The sequence below is a fragment of the Cololabis saira genome, chromosome 3 (assembly GCF_033807715.1).
Source record: "Cololabis saira isolate AMF1-May2022 chromosome 3, fColSai1.1, whole genome shotgun sequence".
Taxonomy (NCBI): Eukaryota; Metazoa; Chordata; class Actinopteri; order Beloniformes; family Belonidae; genus Cololabis; species Cololabis saira.
Genome location: NC_084589.1, coordinates 49,171,896 through 49,194,622, shown reverse-complemented (window position 1 = coordinate 49,194,622; position 22,727 = coordinate 49,171,896). Strand labels below are relative to the sequence as shown.

Here is a 22,727-nt window from a genome sequence, read left to right as displayed (position 1 = left end):
ACGTAACCCTGGAAAGTTGAATGAATGAACACATGAGTATGACTCCTACAAGATCCCTTTGTTTCCAGTTAAAAGCCGTGGTGATGAAGCAAACCAACTAAATGGGAAACTCCCCAGCTCAAGCAGCTGCTGATGTGGGATTCGGAAACATCCCGAACTAACTTGTTGTTCTGTTTACTTGGTGCTGCCTTTCATGCTCCATTCACACTCTGGACCAGACTGAGATTTCACACTTTATCAATGAATGAATGAATGAATGAATGTTTATTTCGAACATGTAAAAAAAAATGATACAAGCGGCCGAGATGAGTTTCCTCCGCAGGGTGGCTGGACGCTCCCTTAGAGATAGGGTGAGGAGTTCGGTCACCCGGGAGGAGCTCGGAGTCGAGCCGCTACTCCTCCACATTGAGAGGAGTCAGCTGAGGTGGCTTGGGCATCTGTACCGGATGCCTCCTGGACGCCTCCCTAGGGAGGTGTTCCAGGCATGTCCCACCGGGAGGAGACCCCGGGGAAGACCCAGGACACGCTGGAGAGACTATGTCTCTCGGCTGGCCTGGGAACGCCTCGGACTCCCCCCGGAAGAGCTGGAGGAAGTGTCTGGGGTGAGGGAAGTCTGGGCATCTCTGCTGAGGCTGCTGCCCCCGCGACCCGGTAACGGATAAAGCGGGAGAAGATGAGTGATGAGTGAGTGATGTAAAAAAAAAAACATTAACATCTTCATATTCACATATGTTGGAAAAGGAGTAGGAAGAAGTATACACTTTTTCCTAGTTCTTATAACTCTATGAATTTACATTATTGCTATTATTATATCTACACAATATCCATATAAATATATTATATATAAATACCACGTAAACATGCCTATTACTGCATAATTATCCATATAAGTATATAGTAAATATAAATATTATATCAATAACTAGAAAATACAAATATTTTATAAATCTATATAAATATACACTATATAACTACACAAATATCACTATATATATATATATATATATATATATATATATATATATATATATATATATATATATATATAATATATAATATATAATATATATTACGTATTTATAACTATCCCTCTGAACATATAATATATACTACATAAATATCCACATAAATATCTAAACATATCTTAAGCAAGTATAATATACCATTTTTCCCTATTTTATTTGTTTCTCACACTCGTTACCCCATTTCCTCTTCCTTATACCTGTTTATAAATAATTTTTTGTATCTTTTTAAACAGATTTATGTTAGTACCTAGGGCTGTGCGATTAATCGATTTTAAATCTAAATCGGATTTATTAATCAAAATCGATGTTAAAAAAGGAAAATCGGAAAATCGATTTTCCTTTTTTGCAGCTGGCTGCATTACAGACAGCTCGTCTAGTCATCTTTGTTTGGTCAAGGAAATTGTAAATGTTGTCACTTTACTAAACTCAAGGAGGATTTACAGTATCTTTCAATTGCACTTCCCAATAGGGAAATTTGTTTGCTATTTTTCTTTAAAAATAAAGATAAAATATTTTAAACAATTTATTCAATTTTCTTTTGTAGTTTTACCAAAAAAATCGAAATCGAAAATCGTGTTTTCAGAGAAAAAAATCGGGATTTTATTTTTGTCCAAAATCGCCCAGCCCTATTAGTACCTTTTCATTTCCAGCTCCAAACTGTTCCACAGAGTCTCCACAGTTCCATATGCACATGCTGCACATTGTTGTTCCTACTTTATGTTTTCTAAAATTTAGTTCTCCCCTTAGATTATAGCCCCTTTCTCTCTCAGTGAACATTCCTCTGATATTTTTTGGTAGTAGATTATTCCTTGCTTTGAACATTATTTGCGCTGTTTTGTATTTAACCAGATCCAGACATTTCTTTAGATTTAATCATTTATTTAGTAGAAAAGATGCAGATCACAGTGGCTCCGTGTAAGATGTGAGTTGACACTGGCAAAAAAACCTGATCGTTGGAGGATGTTCATGTAGGAGTTCATATGCAGTACTTGTAGTAGTGGTATTACTATAATAGTACTACAACTGGTACTATAATAGTACTACAACTTGTACTACTGGTGCTACAGCTGGTATTACAACTGGAACTATAACTGGTACTATATCTGGTACTATAACTGGTAGTACTATAACTGGTACTACTGGTACTATAACTGGTACTATAACTGGTACTACTAGTACTATAACTGGTACTATAACTGGTACTACTGGTACTATAACTGGTACTACTAGTACTATAACTGGTACTACAATTGGTACTATAACTGGTACTACTGGAACTATAACTGGTACTATAACTGGTACTACAACTGGTACTACTGGAACTACAACAGGTACTACTGGTACTATAACTGGTACTACTGGTACTATAACTGGTACTACTGGTACTACAAGTGGTTCTACTGGAACTATAACTGGTACTACTGGTACTATAACTGGTACTTTTATCGTTTATGTTGTGATCTGCTGGAGCAGCAGCATCACAGCAGTAGAAAGGAACAGACTGGAAAAGGTGAGGAAAGCGGGCTCTGTCCTGTACTGTAGTAGTAGTACTAGCTCTGTCCTGTACTGTAGTAGTAGTACTAGTCATCCATCAGCACCATGGACAGCTCCACCATTACAATGGAGAGCTCCATCAGCACCATGGACAGCTCCATCAGTGACCAGCTTCGTCACCTGCCATGCATAACTGAGAGGCATCATCATCATCATCATCATCATCACCATCATCATCATCATCATCATCACCATCCTCATCTTCTTCATCATCATCATCACCATCATCACCATCAACATCACCATCATCACCATCATCCTCACCATCATAACCATCATCACCACCATCATCATCATCATCATCCTCATCATAACCATCATCATCATCACCATCATAACCATCACCATCCTTATCATCATCATCATCATCACCATCATCATCACCATCCTCATCATCACCATCATCCTCATCATAACCATCATCATCATCATCATCATCACCATCATAACCATCACCACCATCACCATCACCATCCTTATCATCATCATCCCCATCACCATCCTCACCATCATCATCCTCATCATAACCATCATCATCATCATCATCATCATAACCATCACCATCATCATCACCATCGTCACCATCGTCACCATCGTCACCATCACCACCATCATCATCATCATCACCATCATAACCATCACCATCATCATCACCATCACCATCCTCACCATCATCATCATCACCATCATAACCATCACCATCCTTATCATCATCATCACCATCACCATCCTCACCATCATCATCCTCATCATAACCATCATCATCATCATCATCACCATCATCACATCACCATCCTCATCACCATCGTCACCATCATCACCATTATCATCATTATCATCATCATCACCATCATAACCATCACCATCCTTATCATCATCATCATCCTCACCATCCTCATCACCATCGTCACCATCATCACCATTATCATCATCATCACCATCATAACCATCACCATCCTTATCATCATCATCATCATCACCATCACCATCATCATCATCATCAACATCACCATCATCACCATCACCATCATCATCATCACCATCATCACCATCATCCTCATCATAACCATCATCATCATCATCACCATCCTCATCATCCCCATCATCACCATCATCATCACCATCACCATCCTCACCATCATCATCATCATCCTCATCACCATCCTCACCATCATCATCATCATCATCATTATCATCATCATCACCATCATAACATCACCATCCTTATCATCATCATCATCATCATCATCACCATCATCACATCACCATCATCACCATTATCATCATTATCATCATCATCATCATCATCATCATCATCACCACATCATCATCGTCATCACCATCAGCTGCAACCACAATGCATCAGAATTCCCTCACACAGGGCCCTTTCCAAGTTGTCCCTGGCTAGTGGATAGTAGGGGGCCCGACAGACGGCTGATGTGCATTGTTCTTTATGACTTCAAACTCCATGTTATACTTTTTATCTTTGTACTGACACGTCAACATGACTTTACCTTAAGCTGGAATGTGATGTCCTGCATCATAACCATCATCATCATCATCATCATCACCATCATAACCATCACCACCATCACCATCACCATCCTTATCATCATCATCCCCATCACCATCCTCACCATCATCATCCTCATCATAACCATCATCATCATCATCATCATCATAACCATCACCATCATCATCACCATCGTCACCATCGTCACCATCGTCACCATCACCACCATCATCATCATCATCACCATCATAACCATCACCATCATCATCACCATCACCATCCTCACCATCATCATCATCACCATCATAACCATCACCATCCTTATCATCATCATCACCATCACCATCCTCACCATCATCATCCTCATCATAACCATCACCATCGTCACCATCATCACCATTATCATCATCATCACCATCATAACCATCACCATCCTTATCATCATCATCATCATCACCATCACCATCATCATCATCATCAACATCACCATCATCACCATCACCATCATCATCATCACCATCATCACCATCATCCTCATCATAACCATCATCATCATCATCACCATCCTCATCATCCCCATCATCACCATCATCATCACCATCACCATCCTCACCATCATCATCATCATCCTCATCACCATCCTCACCATCATCATCATCATCATCATTATCATCATCATCACCATCATAACATCACCATCCTTATCATCATCATCATCATCATCATCACCATCATCACATCACCATCATCACCATTATCATCATTATCATCATCATCATCATCATCATCATCATCACCACATCATCATCGTCATCACCATCAGCTGCAACCACAATGCATCAGAATTCCCTCACACAGGGCCCTTTCCAAGTTGTCCCTGGCTAGTGGATAGTAGGGGGCCCGACAGACGGCTGATGTGCATTGTTCTTTATGACTTCAAACTCCATGTTATACTTTTTATCTTTGTACTGACACGTCAACATGACTTTACCTTAAGCTGGAATGTGATGTCCTGCATCATAACCATCATCATCATCATCATCATCACCATCATAACCATCACCCGACAGACCATCATCATCATCATCATCATCATCAACATCACCATCATCACCATCACCATCATCATCATCACCATCATCACCATCATCCTCATCATAACCATCATCATCATCATCATCATCACCATCATAACCATCACCCGACAGACCACCATCACCATCATCATCATCATCAACATCACCATCATCACCATCAGGGCCCTTTCCAAGTTGTCCCTGGCTAGTGGATAGTAGGGGGCCCGACAGACGGCTGATGTGCATTGTTCTTTATGACTTCAAACTCCATGTTATACTTTTTATCTTTGTACTGACACGTCAACATGACTTTACCTTAAGCTGGAATGTGATGTCCTGCATAAGCAACAAGCTTGGAGTGCGATTTGCTCACCTTTTTATCCAGTCTCAGCTTTCTGAGGTCTTTCATAGAAATTACGTTGCGATCAGCCCCAGTGTCCAGCCTGACTTTCAAAACTTTCTTGTTGACAATCAGATCTTCACGCCCACTTTTCTTTCTTTGCATCCACTGCATCCATTTGTGAGACTTGTTTTTCTGCTTGGATTGTGCCAATAAAGAAGTCCTGATCATCTGCCTTGGCCTTGTTTATATGTTGCACTTTATGATTATTTGTGTGCTTGCCTGAGTTGCACATTTTGGCATAGTGATTTTTCCCGTGGCAGGCTTTGCACACTTGTCCGTAGGCAGGGCACTTCCTTGGCTCATGCCTGTAATTGCATCGTGTGCAGTTTCCTTGAGTTCTCATCTTTACATTCTGTGCTGTGACACCACAGTCTTTCTGTTTGTCACGTTGTTTTTGCTTTGTGACTTTATTGACAGGAATTTCCGCTAGATTTCCATCCATCCATCCATCCATCCATCGTCCGCCGCTTTATCCGTTCCTGGGTCGCGTGGGCAGCAGCCTCAGCAGAGATGCCCAGACTTCCTTCACCCCAGACACTTCCTCCAGCTCCTCCGGGGGGAGTCCGAGGCGTTCCCAGGCCAGCCGAGAGACATAGTCTCTCCAGCGTGTCCTGGGTCTGCCCCGGGGTCTCCTCCCGGTGGGACATGCCTGGAACACCTCCCTAGGGAGGCGTCCAGGAGGCATCCGGTACAGATGCCCAAGCCACCTCAGCTGACTCCGAGCTCCTCCCGGGTGACCGAACTCCTCACCCTATCTCTAAGGGAGCGTCCAGCCACCCTGCGGAGGAAACTCATCTCGGCCGCTTGTATCCGCGATCTTGTCCTTTCGGTCACTACCCAAAGTTCATGACCATAGGTGAGGGTAGGTGCGTAGATTTACCGGTAAATCGAGAGCTTCGCCTTTCGACTCAGCTCCCTCTTCACCACGACGGTCCGGTACATCGACCGCATAACTGCGGACGCTGCACCGATCCGTCTGTCAATCTCCCGCTCCATCGTTCCCCCACTCGTGAACAAGATCCCGAGATACTTGAAGTCCTCCACCTGGGGCAGGACTTCCCCACCCACCCGGAGAAGGCACGCCACGCCACCCTTTCCCGGTGGAGAACCATGGCCTCGGTCTTGGAGGTGCTGATTCTCATCCCTGCCACGTCGCACTCGGCCGCAAACTGCCCCAGCGCATTCTGAAGGTCCCGGTCCGATGAAGCCAACAGGACAACATCATCTGCAAAAAGCAGAGATGAAATCCTGAGGTTCCCAAACCGGAACCCCTCCGGCCCCTGGCTGCGCCTAGAAATCCTGTCCATAAAAATTATGAACAGGACCGGTGACAAAGGGCAGCCCTGCCGGAGTCCAACATGCAGCGGGAACAAGTCTGACTTACTGCCGGCAATGCGAACCAGACTCCTACTCTGATCATATAGAGTCCAGACAGCCCTTAATAGAGGGCCCCGGACTCCATACTCACCGAGCACCCCCCACAGAATGACACGAGGGACACGGACAAATGCCTTCTCCAGATCCACAAAGCACATGAAGACTGGTTGGGCAAAATCCCATGAACCCTCGAGCACCCTGCGGAGGGTATAGAGCTGGTCCAGTGTTCCGCCACGGGGACGAAAACCGCATTGTTTCCCCTGAATCCGAGGTTCAACTATCGGCCGTATTCTCCTCTCCAGTACCCTGGAGTAGTCTTTCCCGGGGAGGCTGAGAAGTGTGATCCCCCTGTAGTTGGAACACACTCTCCGGTCCCCCTTTTTAAACAGAGGGACCACCATCCCGGTTTGCCACTCCAGCGGTACTGTCCCCTTCCTCCATGCGATGTCGCAGAGGCGTGTAAACCAAGACAGCCCTACGACATCCAGAGACTTGAGGTACTCAGGGCGAATCTCATCCACCCCCCGTGCCCTGTCACCGAGGAACTTGCGAACCACCTCAGTGATTCGGCTTGGGTGATGGATGAGCACGCCTCAGATTCCCCACGCTCTGCTTCCTCAGTGGAAGGCATGTCAGTCGGGAGTATTCCTTCCACCGTCCGACGATGTCCCCAGTCGAGGTCAACAGCTCCCCACCTGCACCATAAACGGTGCCGGCAGAGTACTGCTTCCCCCTTCTGAGGCGCCGAACGGTCCTCCAGAATTTCTTCAAGGCCGACCGAAAGTCTTCCTCCATGGCCTCCCCGAACTCCTTCCAGACCCGGGTTTTTGCCTCCAGGACCGCCCGAGCCGCGGCTCGCTTGGCCTGCCGGTACCCATCTACTGCGTCAGGAGTCCCACAGGCCAACATAGCCCGGTAGGACTCCTTCTTCAGTCTGACATCATCCTGTATTTCCGGTGTCCACCACCGGGTTCTAGGATTACCGCCACGACAGGCACCGGAGACCTTGCGTCCACAACTTCGAGCCGCCGCGTCGACAATGGAGGCAGAGACCATGGTCCACTCGGACTCAATGTCCCCCGCCTCCCCCGGGATCTGAGAGAAGCTCTCCCGGAGGTGGGAGTTAAAGATGTCCCTGACAGAGGGCTCAGCCAGACGTTCCCAACAGACCCCCACAATCCGTTTGGGTCTGCCCGGTCTGTCCAGCCTCCTCCTCCGCCAGCGCATCCAACTCACCACCAGGTGGTGATCAGTTGACAGCTCAGCCCCTCTCTTCACCCGAGTGTCCAAGACATGCGGCCGAAGGTCAGATGAAACGACAACAAAGTCGATCATTGACCTTCGGCCTAGGGTGTCCTGGTGCCACGTGCACTGATGGACACCCTTATGCTGGAACATGGTGTTCTTTATGGACAAACTGTGACTAGCACAGAAGTCCAACAACAAAACACCGCTCGGGTTCAGATCGGGGAGGCCGTTCCTCCCAATCACGCCTCTCCAGGTATCACTGTCATTGCCCACGTGAGCGTTGAACCCGCGTCGCCGTTTCGGGCTGGGCCCGGCCGGGTCCCACGGGCAAAGACCCGGCCACCAGGCGCTCGCCAGCGAGCCCCAACCCCAGGCCTGGCTCCAGGGCGGGGCCCCGGTAACGCCGATCCGGGTGACGTAGCGGTCGTTTGATGTCTCCTCTTCATGACAGGCTTTGTGAAGATTTCCTTCTACACTTAATGAGGATAGAGGTTTCATCTGCTCCATTTTATCTTCGTATCTTTGTTTTACTTCAAGCTTTTACTCTGACACCATGATATATATGATGCGGAAGAAGCCATTTCTAGAACAACAACTTTATTCTTCAACTGTCTCGATACCAACGCAGTCACAGGGCCGCCTAGTGGTCACACAGATTTATGCACTTGTTTTCAAATATACTACATAGATGAAGGGGAAGACCGAAGGTTCAGGACAAACTTTAAACCTCACAGATACAACCAAACAATCAACACTGGGAAGCACTTTTGACTTGTTAAAATCCTATCTTTTTGTCCCTTTTTGTAATTCCAGAACTCCCACAAGAAAATGTTTGTAAGGTGGAGGAGGACGGGGTTTTCAGTGACCAGCACCTGGATAACCTGGAGAGGAGCTGCAGCCTGGACCAGGAGGAACCAGGGCATCCACAGACTACAGAACTGGAGGAAGACTCCAGCGGTCAGGAGATTAAGCAAGAGGACGTAGAGGTGGATGTCTCATTGGTCAATGTCGCTGATGTGAAAGTTGAAAATGGTGAACCAGGACCAAACTGTGGCCAGCTGCTGTTGCACACTTCTCCTGAAGCTCAAAACAAAGATGAGGAAGGGACTGAAAGTTTACGCTCAGACTCCAGTAAAACTGCAGATCAGGAGCCAATGAGACGACACGGTGACCACGAAGATGCTGCTGTCCCGTCAGACAGCAACTGTAAATCAAAGCTGACCAGGACCCACACGGGGAAGAAGGCGTTTTCTTGCAGCACTTGCAGGAAAGAGTTCAGTAAAAGAAGTATTTTAATGGATCACATGAAGATCCACACTGGCGAAAGGCCGTTCGTGTGCAACACTTGCAGCAAAACCTTTACTAAATCATCACATCTTAAAAGCCACATAACCATGCACACGGGCGAGAAGCCCTACATCTGCAAAACATGTGGAAAAAGTTACAGAGAACGTTCCCACCTGGTGGTTCACTCGAGGATCCACAGTGGCGAAAAGCCGTACCTGTGCAACACCTGCAACAAAACCTTTACTACATTATCAAATCTTAAAAGCCACATGTACACGCACACGGGCGAGAAGCCCTACATCTGCAAAACATGTGGAAAAAGTTACAGAGAACGTTCCCACCTAGTGATTCACTCGAGGACCCACAGTGGCGAAAAGCCGTACCTGTGCAACACCTGCAACAAAACCTTTACTACATTATCAAATCTTAAAAGCCACATGTACACGCACACGGGCGAGAAGCCCTACATCTGCAAAACATGTGGAAAAAGTTACACGCAACGTTCCAACCTGGTGATTCACTCGAGGACCCACACTGGTGAAAGGCCGTTCGTGTGCAACACCTGCAGCAAAACCTTTACTAGATTATCAGATCTTAAAAGCCACATAACCACACACACGGGGCGAGAAGTGATATTAGTGCAAGATGTGCAACAAAGGTTTTAGCCGCAGAATTGATTTGCTGAGTCACATGAAAAATCACCCGGAGGAGAAGTCTGGTGACTCGTGACAAATGAAGTTCATGTTGTCGTCCTCCGGGGGCCGCTGTCCACTCCTGTCTGACCCACAGAAGAAGAACCTGCAGAAGTCCAACCACCACCTCCTGTGGCTGATGAGCCTAATCCCCTCCCCACAAGGGTTGCAGGTTCAACCCGGATTTTTGCTTCTCCATCAACTTGACGCAGAGAGAACGATGTGGTTGTGTATTTTTTTTTTTTTAAGTTCTGCATTGAGTTTGTTTGAATCCCTGTTCCTTCTTAAAATCGTTATTTGTTGCTGTTGGTAACTTGCCGTCTCCACGGTGCAAATAAAGAGCTGTTAGTATTTGCTGAAGTTTCTTTAAACGTGACAGTTTATTTCGTTCATCTACAAAGCTTCTCTCACACGTCCTCTTTCCCGTCTGTTTCTTCTTCACTCACTATCTCTTTGTAAAGTTAATCTGCAGCTCCATGTTGTTAAACTCTCTCCATCTACTCAGTTCAGAGGTTATATATTGTGATGTTATACATAGTTCGCTGAAAACTGTAAAAGGCTTTATACATTTTAAAATCTGAGCTGCGCGTACATCAGATTATCGTGATAATTCATGGGGAAAAACTCAAAGTCAAAACAATGTAATTCAAATGATCCATGCTGTGTTATTGTAACAATAAGTTACAACATATTTGTGTACGTTTTTCATATTATTTAAATAATATGAAATTAACAATATTATTTTATCACATATATAAAATTAAGTTGGAATCATCTCTCTACATCACCGGATCCGCCCTCTCCTGGTTAAAATCCTATCTCACCAACAGACATCAATTCATCAGCATCAACAACTGCTCCTCCTCCACTGCCCCTCTGTCACAAGGCGTCCCCCAGGGTTCGGTGCTTGGTCCTCTGCTCTTCATCCTCTACATGCTCCCCCTTGGCAACATCATCCGCCGCCACCGCCTCCACTTCCACTGCTACGCCGACGACGTCCAACTGTACATCTCCACCAAATCCCTCACCTCTGCAACCCACTCTACTCTGACCAACTGCCTCACTGAGATAAAATCATGGATGCACTCGAACTTCCTCCAACTCAACTGCAACAAATCGGACATGCTCATCATCGGCCCAAAATCCCTCACCAAAACCGCTCACAACTTCACCCTCACCATGGACAACTCCATTCTGTCTCCCTCCACTCACATCCGCAACCTCGGCGTTATCCTGGACAACAACCTCTCCTTCCAACACCATGTCAACCACATCACAAGGACTGCTTTCTTCCACCTCAAAAACATTGCCCGTCTCCGTCCATCACTCTCCTTCTCTACCGCTGAAACCTTGATCCACGCCTTCATCACCTCAAGACTCGACTACTGCAACAGCATCCTCTACGGTTCAACTTCCAAGGTCCTCAATAAACTCCAATACATTCAAAACTCTGCCGCCCGCCTGCTCACCCACACCCGCTCCAGAGATCACATCACCTCAGTCCTCCAGAAGCTCCACTGGCTCCCCATCCCTCAATGGATCCACTTCAAAATCCTTCTCCTCACCCACAAAGCCCTCCACAACCAGGCCCCCTGCTACCTCACCGACCTGCTCCACCGCTACACTCCCTCCCGCAGCCTCCGCTCCTCTGACGCCAACCTCCTGTCCCTTCCAGTCAGAACCAAGCACCGGACCTGGGGCGACAGGGCCTTCTCCATCGCTGCACCCACCCTCTGGAACTCCCTCCCCAAAAACATCCGTGACTGTACAGACCTCCCAGCATTCAAATCCCATCTCAAAACCCACCTTTACAGAACTGCTTTTAATGTGTGATTAATGTCCTGTCTCATGTTGTGTCCTTATGTACTGTCCTGTGTAATTGTAATTTGTATTTGTGTTTTGTTGTAATGTAAAGCGTCTTTGAGTGCCCTGAAAAGCGCTATATAAATAAAATGTATTATTATTATTATTAAGTTGTACTAGATTTACAACTCGTCTGACACATGATTTCTTCTAAAGCTGATGTTGAGATCCGTGTTGAAGCTGCAGATCTGCAGGTTGGAGAGCAGGAAGAAGAGGGAGGATCATCGGGATCAGATTCCAGGAAGAGGACAGACTTTGGATTTAACCTTTTATATCAGACATCCGTTTAGAAGTAAATGTCTTTTTACCTCAACTCATATTTAGTCAGAAATAATCATGAAAAATGTAATTAAGTTTTCATTTTAGATGGATGAATTATTTTATTGTTTATAATTCTGGAATATTACACTCTCCATATGTAGAAAGAGCAGCAGTGCCCCCTGGTGGTGAGTTATAAAAGCTCAACATAAACCCAAGAGTGAACAATCTATCGTAATAATAATAAAAACACAAATAAAAAAAGACTTTAGTGCATCAACAAGAGGAAAGTTGTCAGTGACGCAGATTATTGGTACAGCGTGATCAGTACAACCAGCATTTAGCTCAGAAAACAATGTGGAAAGAGAAATGTCATCAAATGAAGTTGAAAAGTGGAGATGCACTTTTGTCCTTTATCCTCAACTTCCTCAATCACGTCATTTTGATCCAGTTTGTTATTTCACTGGTCTTGGCTTCATCAAATGACACATCCAGGGACAGAAGCCGTGCATAGGTGTTCATCCTGTCCAGGTGTTGGAAGGTGAAGTGAAGCCGAAGCCATCGCTTCATCCACTGATCTGTTGGCACGGTAGGAAAACTGATAGGAATCCACTGTGTCAGGAACCATGGAGTTGATGTGGGTTAAAAAAAGATGATCTGCTCTGTTGGTCTCTGGAGAAGGTTTAATGAAAATGTTTCTCCATGAATAAGCACTAAAAATAACGTAAAAGTTCAAGACAGACTAATTATCCACAATATTTAACCAATAACGATGAAGTCATTAATAATATGAATGAGGTGGTTAATCATTTTAACAGGTATTTTGTGAGTGTTGGACCAAAGCTGGCAGAAAAATGTGTGATCCTGGATCAGCTGATGGATGGAAGGAAAAATTAATAAGTAGAAATCCAGATTCAATGTTTCTCACAGCTGTGGAGGAGAGAGAAATCATAGATATTGTAAGTAAACGTAAAAACAAGGTGTCAACTGACTGTGGTGATATGACAATAGTCAAAAAGGTTATTGATGGATTGTTAACTGACATACAGCTGTAATCAGTCACTCAGAACTGTGAGATTTACAAAAAAAAATAAAAACTGCAAAAGTCATCCCACTGTACAGAACTGGAGACAGACACCAATTCACTAATTACAGGCCTGATTCTTTACTCCCAACATTTTCTAAGATCTTAGAAAAAGTATTTATTTACAGGTTGGACAAATTAATGCCAATCAAAAGCCCACGCCACTAATTACACATTAAACTTCTTGCTTTATATAATTCCAACCTGCCACAATACGAGGAAAAAGAGGCTTCAAACCCCTGCAGAAAACCTGTGGGTGATTCATGCAGGAATGAACCGTCATTCTGAGTTTGGGGGTTAGTTTGGGATCTTTATTCCCTCTAGTGGTTAAATGTTGGAAACTGCAGCTTTAAATGTGTCTTGTATATCTATATATTTCACACCAAAATCAGCTTGATAGTTTGATCAGTTTGATATTTAAATGTTTTAATGTCTCAAAGACTTACCATGTGTATTATGTTGAAGCCCATTGCAATAAAAGTTTCTTAAAATCATAAACGCTTTATGACAAATAAAAATATTTTTATTTTATATATTGATATTAACAATCAGAAGCTTATCATATAAATTGCGTCAGCTCTCGTTGTGTCAGAAAAAATAAAACTCCTTCTAAACCTTCTTGCTTGTGTTGTTTTCTCAGATGTAAATCACTTTGGATAAAAGCGTCTGCTAAATGACAGAAGTCGTAGTAAACCAGTGATGAAAAGAATGTTGTATGCATTTTGTTTTAATTACTTTTGTTGGTAAATGAAATACTTACTGTAACTGCGAGAAGGAACTATGTCATTTGTTCAGACTCCACTGCAGCCCTTCAGAGTTTGACTTCAAATAAAACAACAAGAGAAGATCTAGTGTTGGAAATATTAATGGTGTTGTGGAGGTTATGCAGAACTGGAATTACTGTGCAGTTTTGTTGGGTTCCTGCCCACATGGGTGTTGATGGCAATGAGAAAGCAGACAATATTGCTAAAAGAGCATTGAAATTGAGTAGTGAGGTAATTATGGAAATTCCTTTTGGTAAAGGTGAAGCAAAATCATGAATTAGAAAGTCAGTGAGGGATTCATGGCAGAAGGTGTGGGACAACGGATCTCAGGAACACCACCTCACTCCCTCACTTCAAATCCAAACTGAAAACCCACCTGTTCAGAACTGCCTTCTCCCTCTGACCCCACCTGCACTGTGTCGTTGTGTCGTTGTTGTGGTTTTTTTTTTATGAGTATTTGTTTACCCCCTAGCTTTTATTATTGTGTTACACTGTTTTTAACTATTGTACGGCGACCTTGAGTGTTCAGAAAGGCGCCTTCAAATAAAATGTATTATTATTATTATTAACGGTGTAAAAGGGAGACATTTTTATAACATACAGAAGTCAATTAATGTCAGAGGTGTCTTCAGTATTCACCTTCATTACTCAGGTAGAAGTATAGATACTAGAGTTTAAAAATACTCCTGTAGAAGTTGAAGTATCGACTCAAGTTTTTTACTCAAGTAAAAGTATAAAAGTATTGGTTTCAAAACTACTTAAAGTATAAAAGTAAAAGTAATATAAGGGGGAAAAAAGCCATTAAGGACAAAAGCCATTGAAAATTAATGCATCTTAGTATAATGTAAAATATATTAAAGAAGCATATATGTGTACTATTGAGCATTAACATGTGTTTCAGAGAGCAGGAGATATGATGAATAGTTGCCTATAAGTATTGTAATGGTGCAAAAAGTCAAACTTCAGAGGCATGTTATCATTTATCCTAACCTTTATTGGAATGTACATCCAAGTTTAGTTGCAGGAATCTGAGGGAACGGATGTAAGAACAAAACTGGACAAGAACATCTGAAACAACCACAACCAAATTCACTCTATCCGGATGGAGCAATTTAACTGGATAGTTTTTATTTAAAGGCCGAAATGAAATAGAGTAACGAGGCTGTTTTTAAAATGTAAGGAGTAAAAAGTACAGATAATTGTGTGAAAATGTAAGGAGTAAAAGTAAAAAGTCGTCTGAAAAATAATTACTCCAGTGAAGTATAGATAACCAAAACTTCTACTTAAGTAAGGTAACAAAGTATTTGTACTTCGTTACTTGACACCTCTGATTAATGTGAAGGTTTTCAAAGGAAAGTGTAGGAGAGAGGAAGTCATCATTTCTAGATTAAGATTAGGTCATACTAGTTTAAAATCAACTCTGTATTTAATGTCAAAGTCCGTGTGTGATAAATGTGATGAGTGTGATGTCACAGAGAATGTAGAGCATGTGATTCTTAAATGTGGCAAGTATGAGGTAGAAAGGAACGCTTTAAGAGACAGGATGTACGAGCTGGGACGGGAATGGAGTTTAGTAGGTTATTAGGGAGGAGTGAGGTGATGAGGGATTGTTATAAGGAAATCCTTGTCTTTCTTAAAGATGCAGGGATAGATAATAAGATTTAAATGTGATTATCTTATTTTATTTAGGTATTTCCTTTTTCCCCCCCTTAAGTTAGACTGTAACCTGGTGTAATAATGATCCTAATGTTACACACTCCGGTACAGCAGGTGGCGGTAGAACCTAATAACGTTGGTTGTGATCCGCCATTAAACCTAGAGAAGAAGAAGGAGAGGACGGTTCTGTTGTTTCCTTTCTTTTTCCTCTTCAACAATGTCTAAGGTGAATCATCTGAGAGAGTTTATCGGTCAGCGACTAACAGCAGCTGCTGTAGAAATATTGTCAGTGTTTGAAAAAAGCATCTTGGAGTATGAAGAAGAGCTCGACCGTCAGCGCAGACTGTTGGACCTCGCCTGGAAACCTGAAATCAGACTCCACAGAGTCGGTACGTAACCCTGGAAAGTTGAATGAATGAACACATGAGTATGACTCCTACAACATCCCTTTGTTTCCAGTTAAAAGCCGTGGTGATGAAGCAAACCAACTAAATGGGAAACTCCCCAGCTCAAGCAGCTGCTGATGTGGGATTCGGAAACATCCCGAACTAACTTGTTGTTCTGTTTACTTGGTGCTGCCTTTCATGCTCCATTCACACTCTGGACCAGACTCATATTTCACACTTTATCAATGAATGAATCAATGAATGAATGAATTAATGAATTTTTATTTCGAACATGTATATAAAAAATAAACAGTTAAATCTTCATATTCACATATGTTGGAAAAAAGGAGTAGGAAGAAGTCTACACTTTTTCCTAGTTCCTACCCCTTTATAACTCTATGAATTTACATTATTGCTATTATTATATCTACACAATATCCATATAAATATAGTCTATATAAATACTATGTAAAACATGCCTATTACCACATAATTATCCTTATAAGTATATAGAAAATATAAATATTACATGAATATTATATCAATATATAGAAAATCAAATTTTTTTATAAATGTATATAAATATACACTATATAACTACATACATATCCCTATAAATATATATATGCTACATACCTAATAAATATATAACATATATTACATAATTATAACTATCCCTCTCAACATATAATATATACTACATAAATATCCACATAAATATCTAAACATATCTTAAGCAAGTATAATATACCATTTTTCCCTATTTTATTTGTTTCTCACACTCGTTACCCCATTTCCTCTTCCATATACCTGTTTATAAATCATTTTTTGTATCTCTTTTTAAACAGATTTATGTTAGTACATTTTCATTTCCAGCTCCAAACTGTTCCACAGAGTCTCCACAGTTCCATATGCACATGCTGCACATTGTTGTTCCTGCTTTGTTTTCTTTATGTTTACTTTATTTCACAAAAAACAAGTTTACATATTATATATCTGAAACAGAACATAGAAATCACATTTCATGCCAGGGGGGATAAGAGTGGTGCTGCCTTTCATGGTCCATTCAGACTCTGGACCAGACTGATATTTCAGACTTTAAACTTAATCCTTTATTTAGTAGAAAAGATGCAGATCACACTGGCTCCGTTTAGATTTTTTTTATTTTTATTCATTAATTCAGCACAGTATAAAAACAGAACAAGTAACATACAAATGTAAAAGAGAGATTGGTAATGTGCTAGGCTGAATACATGATTGCAGTCTAAAAACAAAGACAAAGCAAATAAACAGCAGCATGAATAGAATACATGGTTTCTACATGATTAAAGAAAAAAATAACACATCTAGAAATATCATTAGGTAATCTGATCAATTAAATGTGTCCTGAGCTTCTGTTTGAAATGATTGAATGAAGTAGAGGTAGACGAGATTGCTGTAGGTGTTCCATAACTGTATCTCATGGAGAACTGACACAAACCAGTACGGAACTTCAGGAGATTTAAATGATTAGCCTGTCTTGTATTAAAATGGTGCATATCACTGTTGTACTGAAAAAATCTTTATATGGCAAAGAAAATGAAACTGGCAGGAACAATACTTTGAAAATAAAATTGCAGGTTTGATATGTATTTAACTTAAAGTTGGGTAAAATATTGAGTTGTTTGAAAAGAGGGGCAGAATGAGCAGACCAATTACTGTGTGTGGCAATCCTGCAGAATCTTTTTTGTAACATATGAAGTTTATGAAGATGTGTGTTGTAGCTAGCTCCCCAAATACTATTACAGTAAATGAGATATGGATATATCAAGCTATAATAAAGAGTTGGGAGACAATTTTCATTCACCAAACTACGGAATTTGCCAATAATACCAATAGATTTAGATATTTTTTACAGACATGGTTGATGTGGTTTTTCCAGCTTAAACTTTCATGGATAATTACACCAAGGAAGGTTGTTGATGTAACCTGGGTAAGCGGGTCATCTCCTATAGACAGACCGGTGTTAGATTTATCATATATTTTATTTTTTGATGCAAATATAATAAAATTAGATTTTTTATATTCAGTGATAGTTTGTTAATTTTAATTCAATTTTTATTTATATAGCGTTTAATACAACAGATGATGTCTCTAGAAGCTTTCCAGAGATCCAGAACATGAACATAAACATAAATGCCTTTTAAACCATTTTGAAATGTTTTGTAAATCATGGTTGGCCTTTCCCATTACAGATGAAAAATCATTATGTGAAATAAATATGTTTGTATCATCGGCAAAAAGTACAGGAAACAAGGAGGACAAGGCTGCGGCCAAATCATTTATATGAATCAAAAATAACAGGGGCCCTAGTATAGACCCCTGCGGAACCCCGCATTTTAAGGCGGCCCTCTCTGATGATTTACGGTCAATGATGACAAATTACTAACGGTTATGAATATAATTGAAAACCCACACACGAATGATTCCAGCAAATTCATAGTGTAGTAATTTTTGAAGAAGAATATCAAAATTAACTGTGTCAAAAGCTTTGGATAAATCAAGAAAGATTCCCAAAGCGTATTCATTATTATTGATTGCAGTGTGAATTTTATCAACCAATTGAATTATAGCCATTTCTGTAGAATGATTTTTCCTAAATCCATATTGGTGTTTATACAGTATATTACAGTCCTGCAAATGTTTCATCATTCTGTTATAGACCAATTTCTCCAGGATCTTTGAGAAGCCATTTCATTTCTAGAACAACAACTTTATTCTTCAACTGTCTCGATACCAACGCAGTAACACAAGAGTACAGTCACAGTGCCACCTAATGGTCACACAGAGTAATGCACTTGTTTTCAAATAACTACATAGATGAAGGGGAAGACCGAAGATTCAGGACAAAGTTTAAACCTCACAAATACAACCAAACAATCAACACTGGGAAGCACTTTTGACTTGTTAAAATCCTATCTTTTTGTCCCTTTTTGTAATTCCAGAACTCCCACAAGAAAATGTTTGTAAGGTGGAGGAGGACGGGGTTTTCAGTGACCAGCACCTGGATAACCTGGAGAGGAGCTGCAGCCCGGACCAGGAGGAACCAGGGCATCCACAGACCACAGAACTGGAGGAAGACTCCAGCGGTCAGGAGATGAAACACGAGGACGTAGAGGTGGATGTCTCATTGGTCAATGTCGCTGTTGTGAAAATTGAAAATGGTGAACCAGGACCAAACTGTGGCCAGCTGCTGTTGCACACTTCTCCTGAAGCTCAAAACAAAGATGAGGAAGGGACTGAAAGTTTATGCTCAGACTCCAGTAAAACTGCAGATCCGGAGCCAATGAGACGACACAGTGACCACGAAGATGCTGCTGTCCCTTCAGACAGCAACTGTAAATCAAAGCTGACCAGGACCCACACTGGGAAGAAGGCGTTTTCTTGCAGCACTGGCAGGAAGGAGTTTAATAAACGTAGTATTTTAATGGATCACATGAAGATCCACACTGGCGAAAGGTACTTGTGCAACACCTGCGGAAAATCGTTTAGAAAATCATCAACATTCAACAAGCATAAAATGATCCACATGGGTGAGAAGCTCTACGTCTGCAAAACATGTGGAAAATGTTACAGGCAAAATTCCAGCCTGGTGGTTCACTCGAGAATCCACACTGGTGAAAAGCCGTACCTGTGCAACACCTGCAGCAAAACCTTTACTAATTTATCAGCTCTTAAGCGCCACATGACCACGCACACGGGCGAAAAGCCCTACATCTGCAAAACATGTGGAAAAGGTTACACAAAACGTTCCAACCTGGTGATTCACTCGAGGACCCACACTGGCGAAAGGCCGCACCTGTGCAACACCTGCGGAAAAACCTTTACTCAATCATCAATTCTTAAACGCCACATGACCACGCACACGGGCGAGAAGCCCTACATCTGCAAAACATGTGGAAAGAGTTACATGCAACTTTCCACCTTGGTGGTTCACTCGAGGATCCACAACGGTGAAAGGCCGTACCTGTGCAACACCTGCAACAAAACCTTTACTAATTCATCACATCTTAAACGCCACATAACTACACACTCGGGCGAGAAGCCCTACATCTGCAAAACATGTGGAAAAGGTTTCACGCAACGTTCCTGCCTGGTGATTCACTCGAGGATCCACACCGGTGAAAGGCCGTACCTGTGCAACACCTGCAGCAAAACCTTTACTACATTATCGGATCTTAAACGCCACATAGACACGCACACGGGTGAGAAGCGATATTTGTGCGAGATGTGCAACAAAGGTTTTAGCCGCAAAAGTATATTGCTGAATCACATGAAAAATCACCCGGAGGAGAAGTCTGGTGACTCGTGACAAATGAAGTTCATGTTGTCGTCCTCCGGGGGCAGATGTCCACTACTGTCTGACCAACAGAAGAAGAACCCGCAGAAGTCCAACCACCACCTCCTGTGGCTGATGATCCTAATCCCCTCCCCACAAGGGTTGCAGGTTCAACACAGATTTATGCTTCTCCGTCAACTTGACGCAGAGGGAACGATGTGGTGGTGTACTTTTTTTTAAAGTTCTGCATTGAGTTTGTTTGAATCCCTGTTCCTTCTTAAAATCGTATTATTTGTTGCTGTTGGTAACTTGCCGTCTCCCCGGTGCAAATAAAGAGCTGTTAGTGTGTGCTGAAGTTTCTTTAAACGTCACAGTTTATTTCGATAATCTACAAAGCCTCTCTCACACGTCCTTTTTCCCGATTGTTTCTTCTTCACTCACATTCTCTTTGTAAAGTTAATCTGCAGCTCCATGTTGTTAAATTCTCTCCATCTACTCCGTTCAGAGGTTATATATTGTGATGTTATACATAGTTCACTGAAAACTGTAAAAGGCTTTATACAGTTTAAAATCTGAGCTGCACATACATCAGATTATCGTGATAATTCATGGGACAAACTAAGTCAAAACAATCTTATTCAAATGATCCATGCTGTTATTGTAACTATAAATTACAACATATTTGTGTACGTTTTTCATATTATTTAAATATAAAATTAACAATATTATTGAATCACATGTATAAAATCAAGTTGTACTAGATTTACAACTCGTCTGACACATGATTTCTTCTAAAGCTGATGTTGAGATCCGTGTTGAAGCTGCAGATCTGCAGGTTGGAGAGCAGGAAGAAGAGGGAGGATCATCGGGATCAGATTCCAGGAAGAGGACACACTTTGGATTGAACCCTTTTATATCAGACATCCGTTTAGAAGTAAATGTCTTTTTACCTCAACTCATATTTAGTCAGAAATAATCATGAAAATGTAATTAAGTTTTCATTTTAGATGGATAAATTATTTTATTGTTTGTAATTCTGGGATATTACACTCTCCATATATAGAAAGAGCAGCAGTGCCCCCTGGTGGTGAGTTATAAAAGCTCAGCATAAACCCAAGAGTGAACAATCTATCGTAATAATAATAAAAATACAAATAAAAAAAGACTTTAGTGCATCAACAAGAGGAAAGTTGTCCTTACACGCCCAAGGCACGTGTAAGGACAAATGATCAATGATCTCCCTCATTATTTGCAATATTTATTGAACCTTTAGTGGCAGCTATTAGACAAAATCCAAATATTAAAGGTGTACAATGCAAAATATTAGAGCACAAAATAAGTCTTTATGCGGATGACGTACTCCTCTTCCTCCAGAACTCACGATCTTCACTATCACAGACAATTGCACTTATAGAGGGATTTTCATCTCTGTCTGACTATTCTATTAACTGGTCTAAATCCACTGTTTTGTGTGTTAACTGCAATTTTAGGAATATAACTAATACTCAATTACAATCAGGGAACATTAGATATTTAGGCATAAACATATCCCCTAGGCTGTCAGAGTTAATAAAATTAAATCATGTTCAGCTTATAAAGAAAATAGAAGATGATCTTTCCAGATGGAGCTCTCTCCCCATTTCACTCATGGGTAGAATAGCCACCATTAAAATGATGGTCTTACCAAAAGTAAATTATTTTTTCTCAATGATACCATGCAAACCCCCTCTTTCCTGGTTTAAATCGTTGGACTCAGGTGTTTCAAAATTTCTGTGGAAAGATAAAACTCCACGTATTAGTTTAAAGACATTGCAAAAATCTAAAGAATATGGAGGTTTAGAGTTACCTAATTTTCAGTATTACTTCCTTGCCAATAAATTACAGTATGTTGTAAAATGGTCAAAAGATCATCCTTTAGATAGTCAATGGCTGGACTCAGGGCAAGTGTTTTGCAACGAACTAGAAATCTCAGAGTTACCATTTATTAGTCAAAGTATCAAACATCATCAATGTTTTAAAAGCATTAATATCAGCACAACTTTATCAGCTTGGTGGGAATTTCTTAAAGTAGCTAAAATTTCACCTTTTCCATGTGACCGTACACCCATATGGAACAACCCAGACATCGTGAAAAATGATAAAAAGGTGGTTAACTTCGTTCAATCGAGAGATCAAGGAATACGGTATTTACAGCACGTAATTGTAGGAGGACAGTTTGTACCT

The 22,727-nt window shown here is 41.6% G+C and overlaps 2 protein-coding genes across 2 annotated transcripts in view; both read left to right on the top strand.

Annotated features, from left to right (window-relative positions):
* The window catches only part of LOC133440745 (zinc finger protein 845-like), a gene marked incomplete at its 5' end in the record, with an annotated part of 28,901 nt that extends 18,753 nt beyond the window's left edge, over positions 1-10,148 (top strand). The window contains one exon of the mRNA XM_061718060.1: positions 9,015-10,148. Coding sequence (XP_061574044.1) covers positions 9,015-10,148 — 1,134 coding nt within the window. The remainder of the gene's footprint in view (positions 1-9,014) is intronic.
* A 9,543-nt stretch (positions 10,149-19,691) lies between these two features.
* LOC133440462 (zinc finger protein 239-like) lies at positions 19,692-20,537 on the top strand (the record flags this gene model as incomplete). Its single annotated transcript, XM_061717721.1, has 1 exon — positions 19,692-20,537. A coding segment is annotated over one exon (846 nt), but the record flags the coding sequence as incomplete, so codon positions are not given.
* Positions 20,538-22,727: the final 2,190 nt, after the last annotated feature.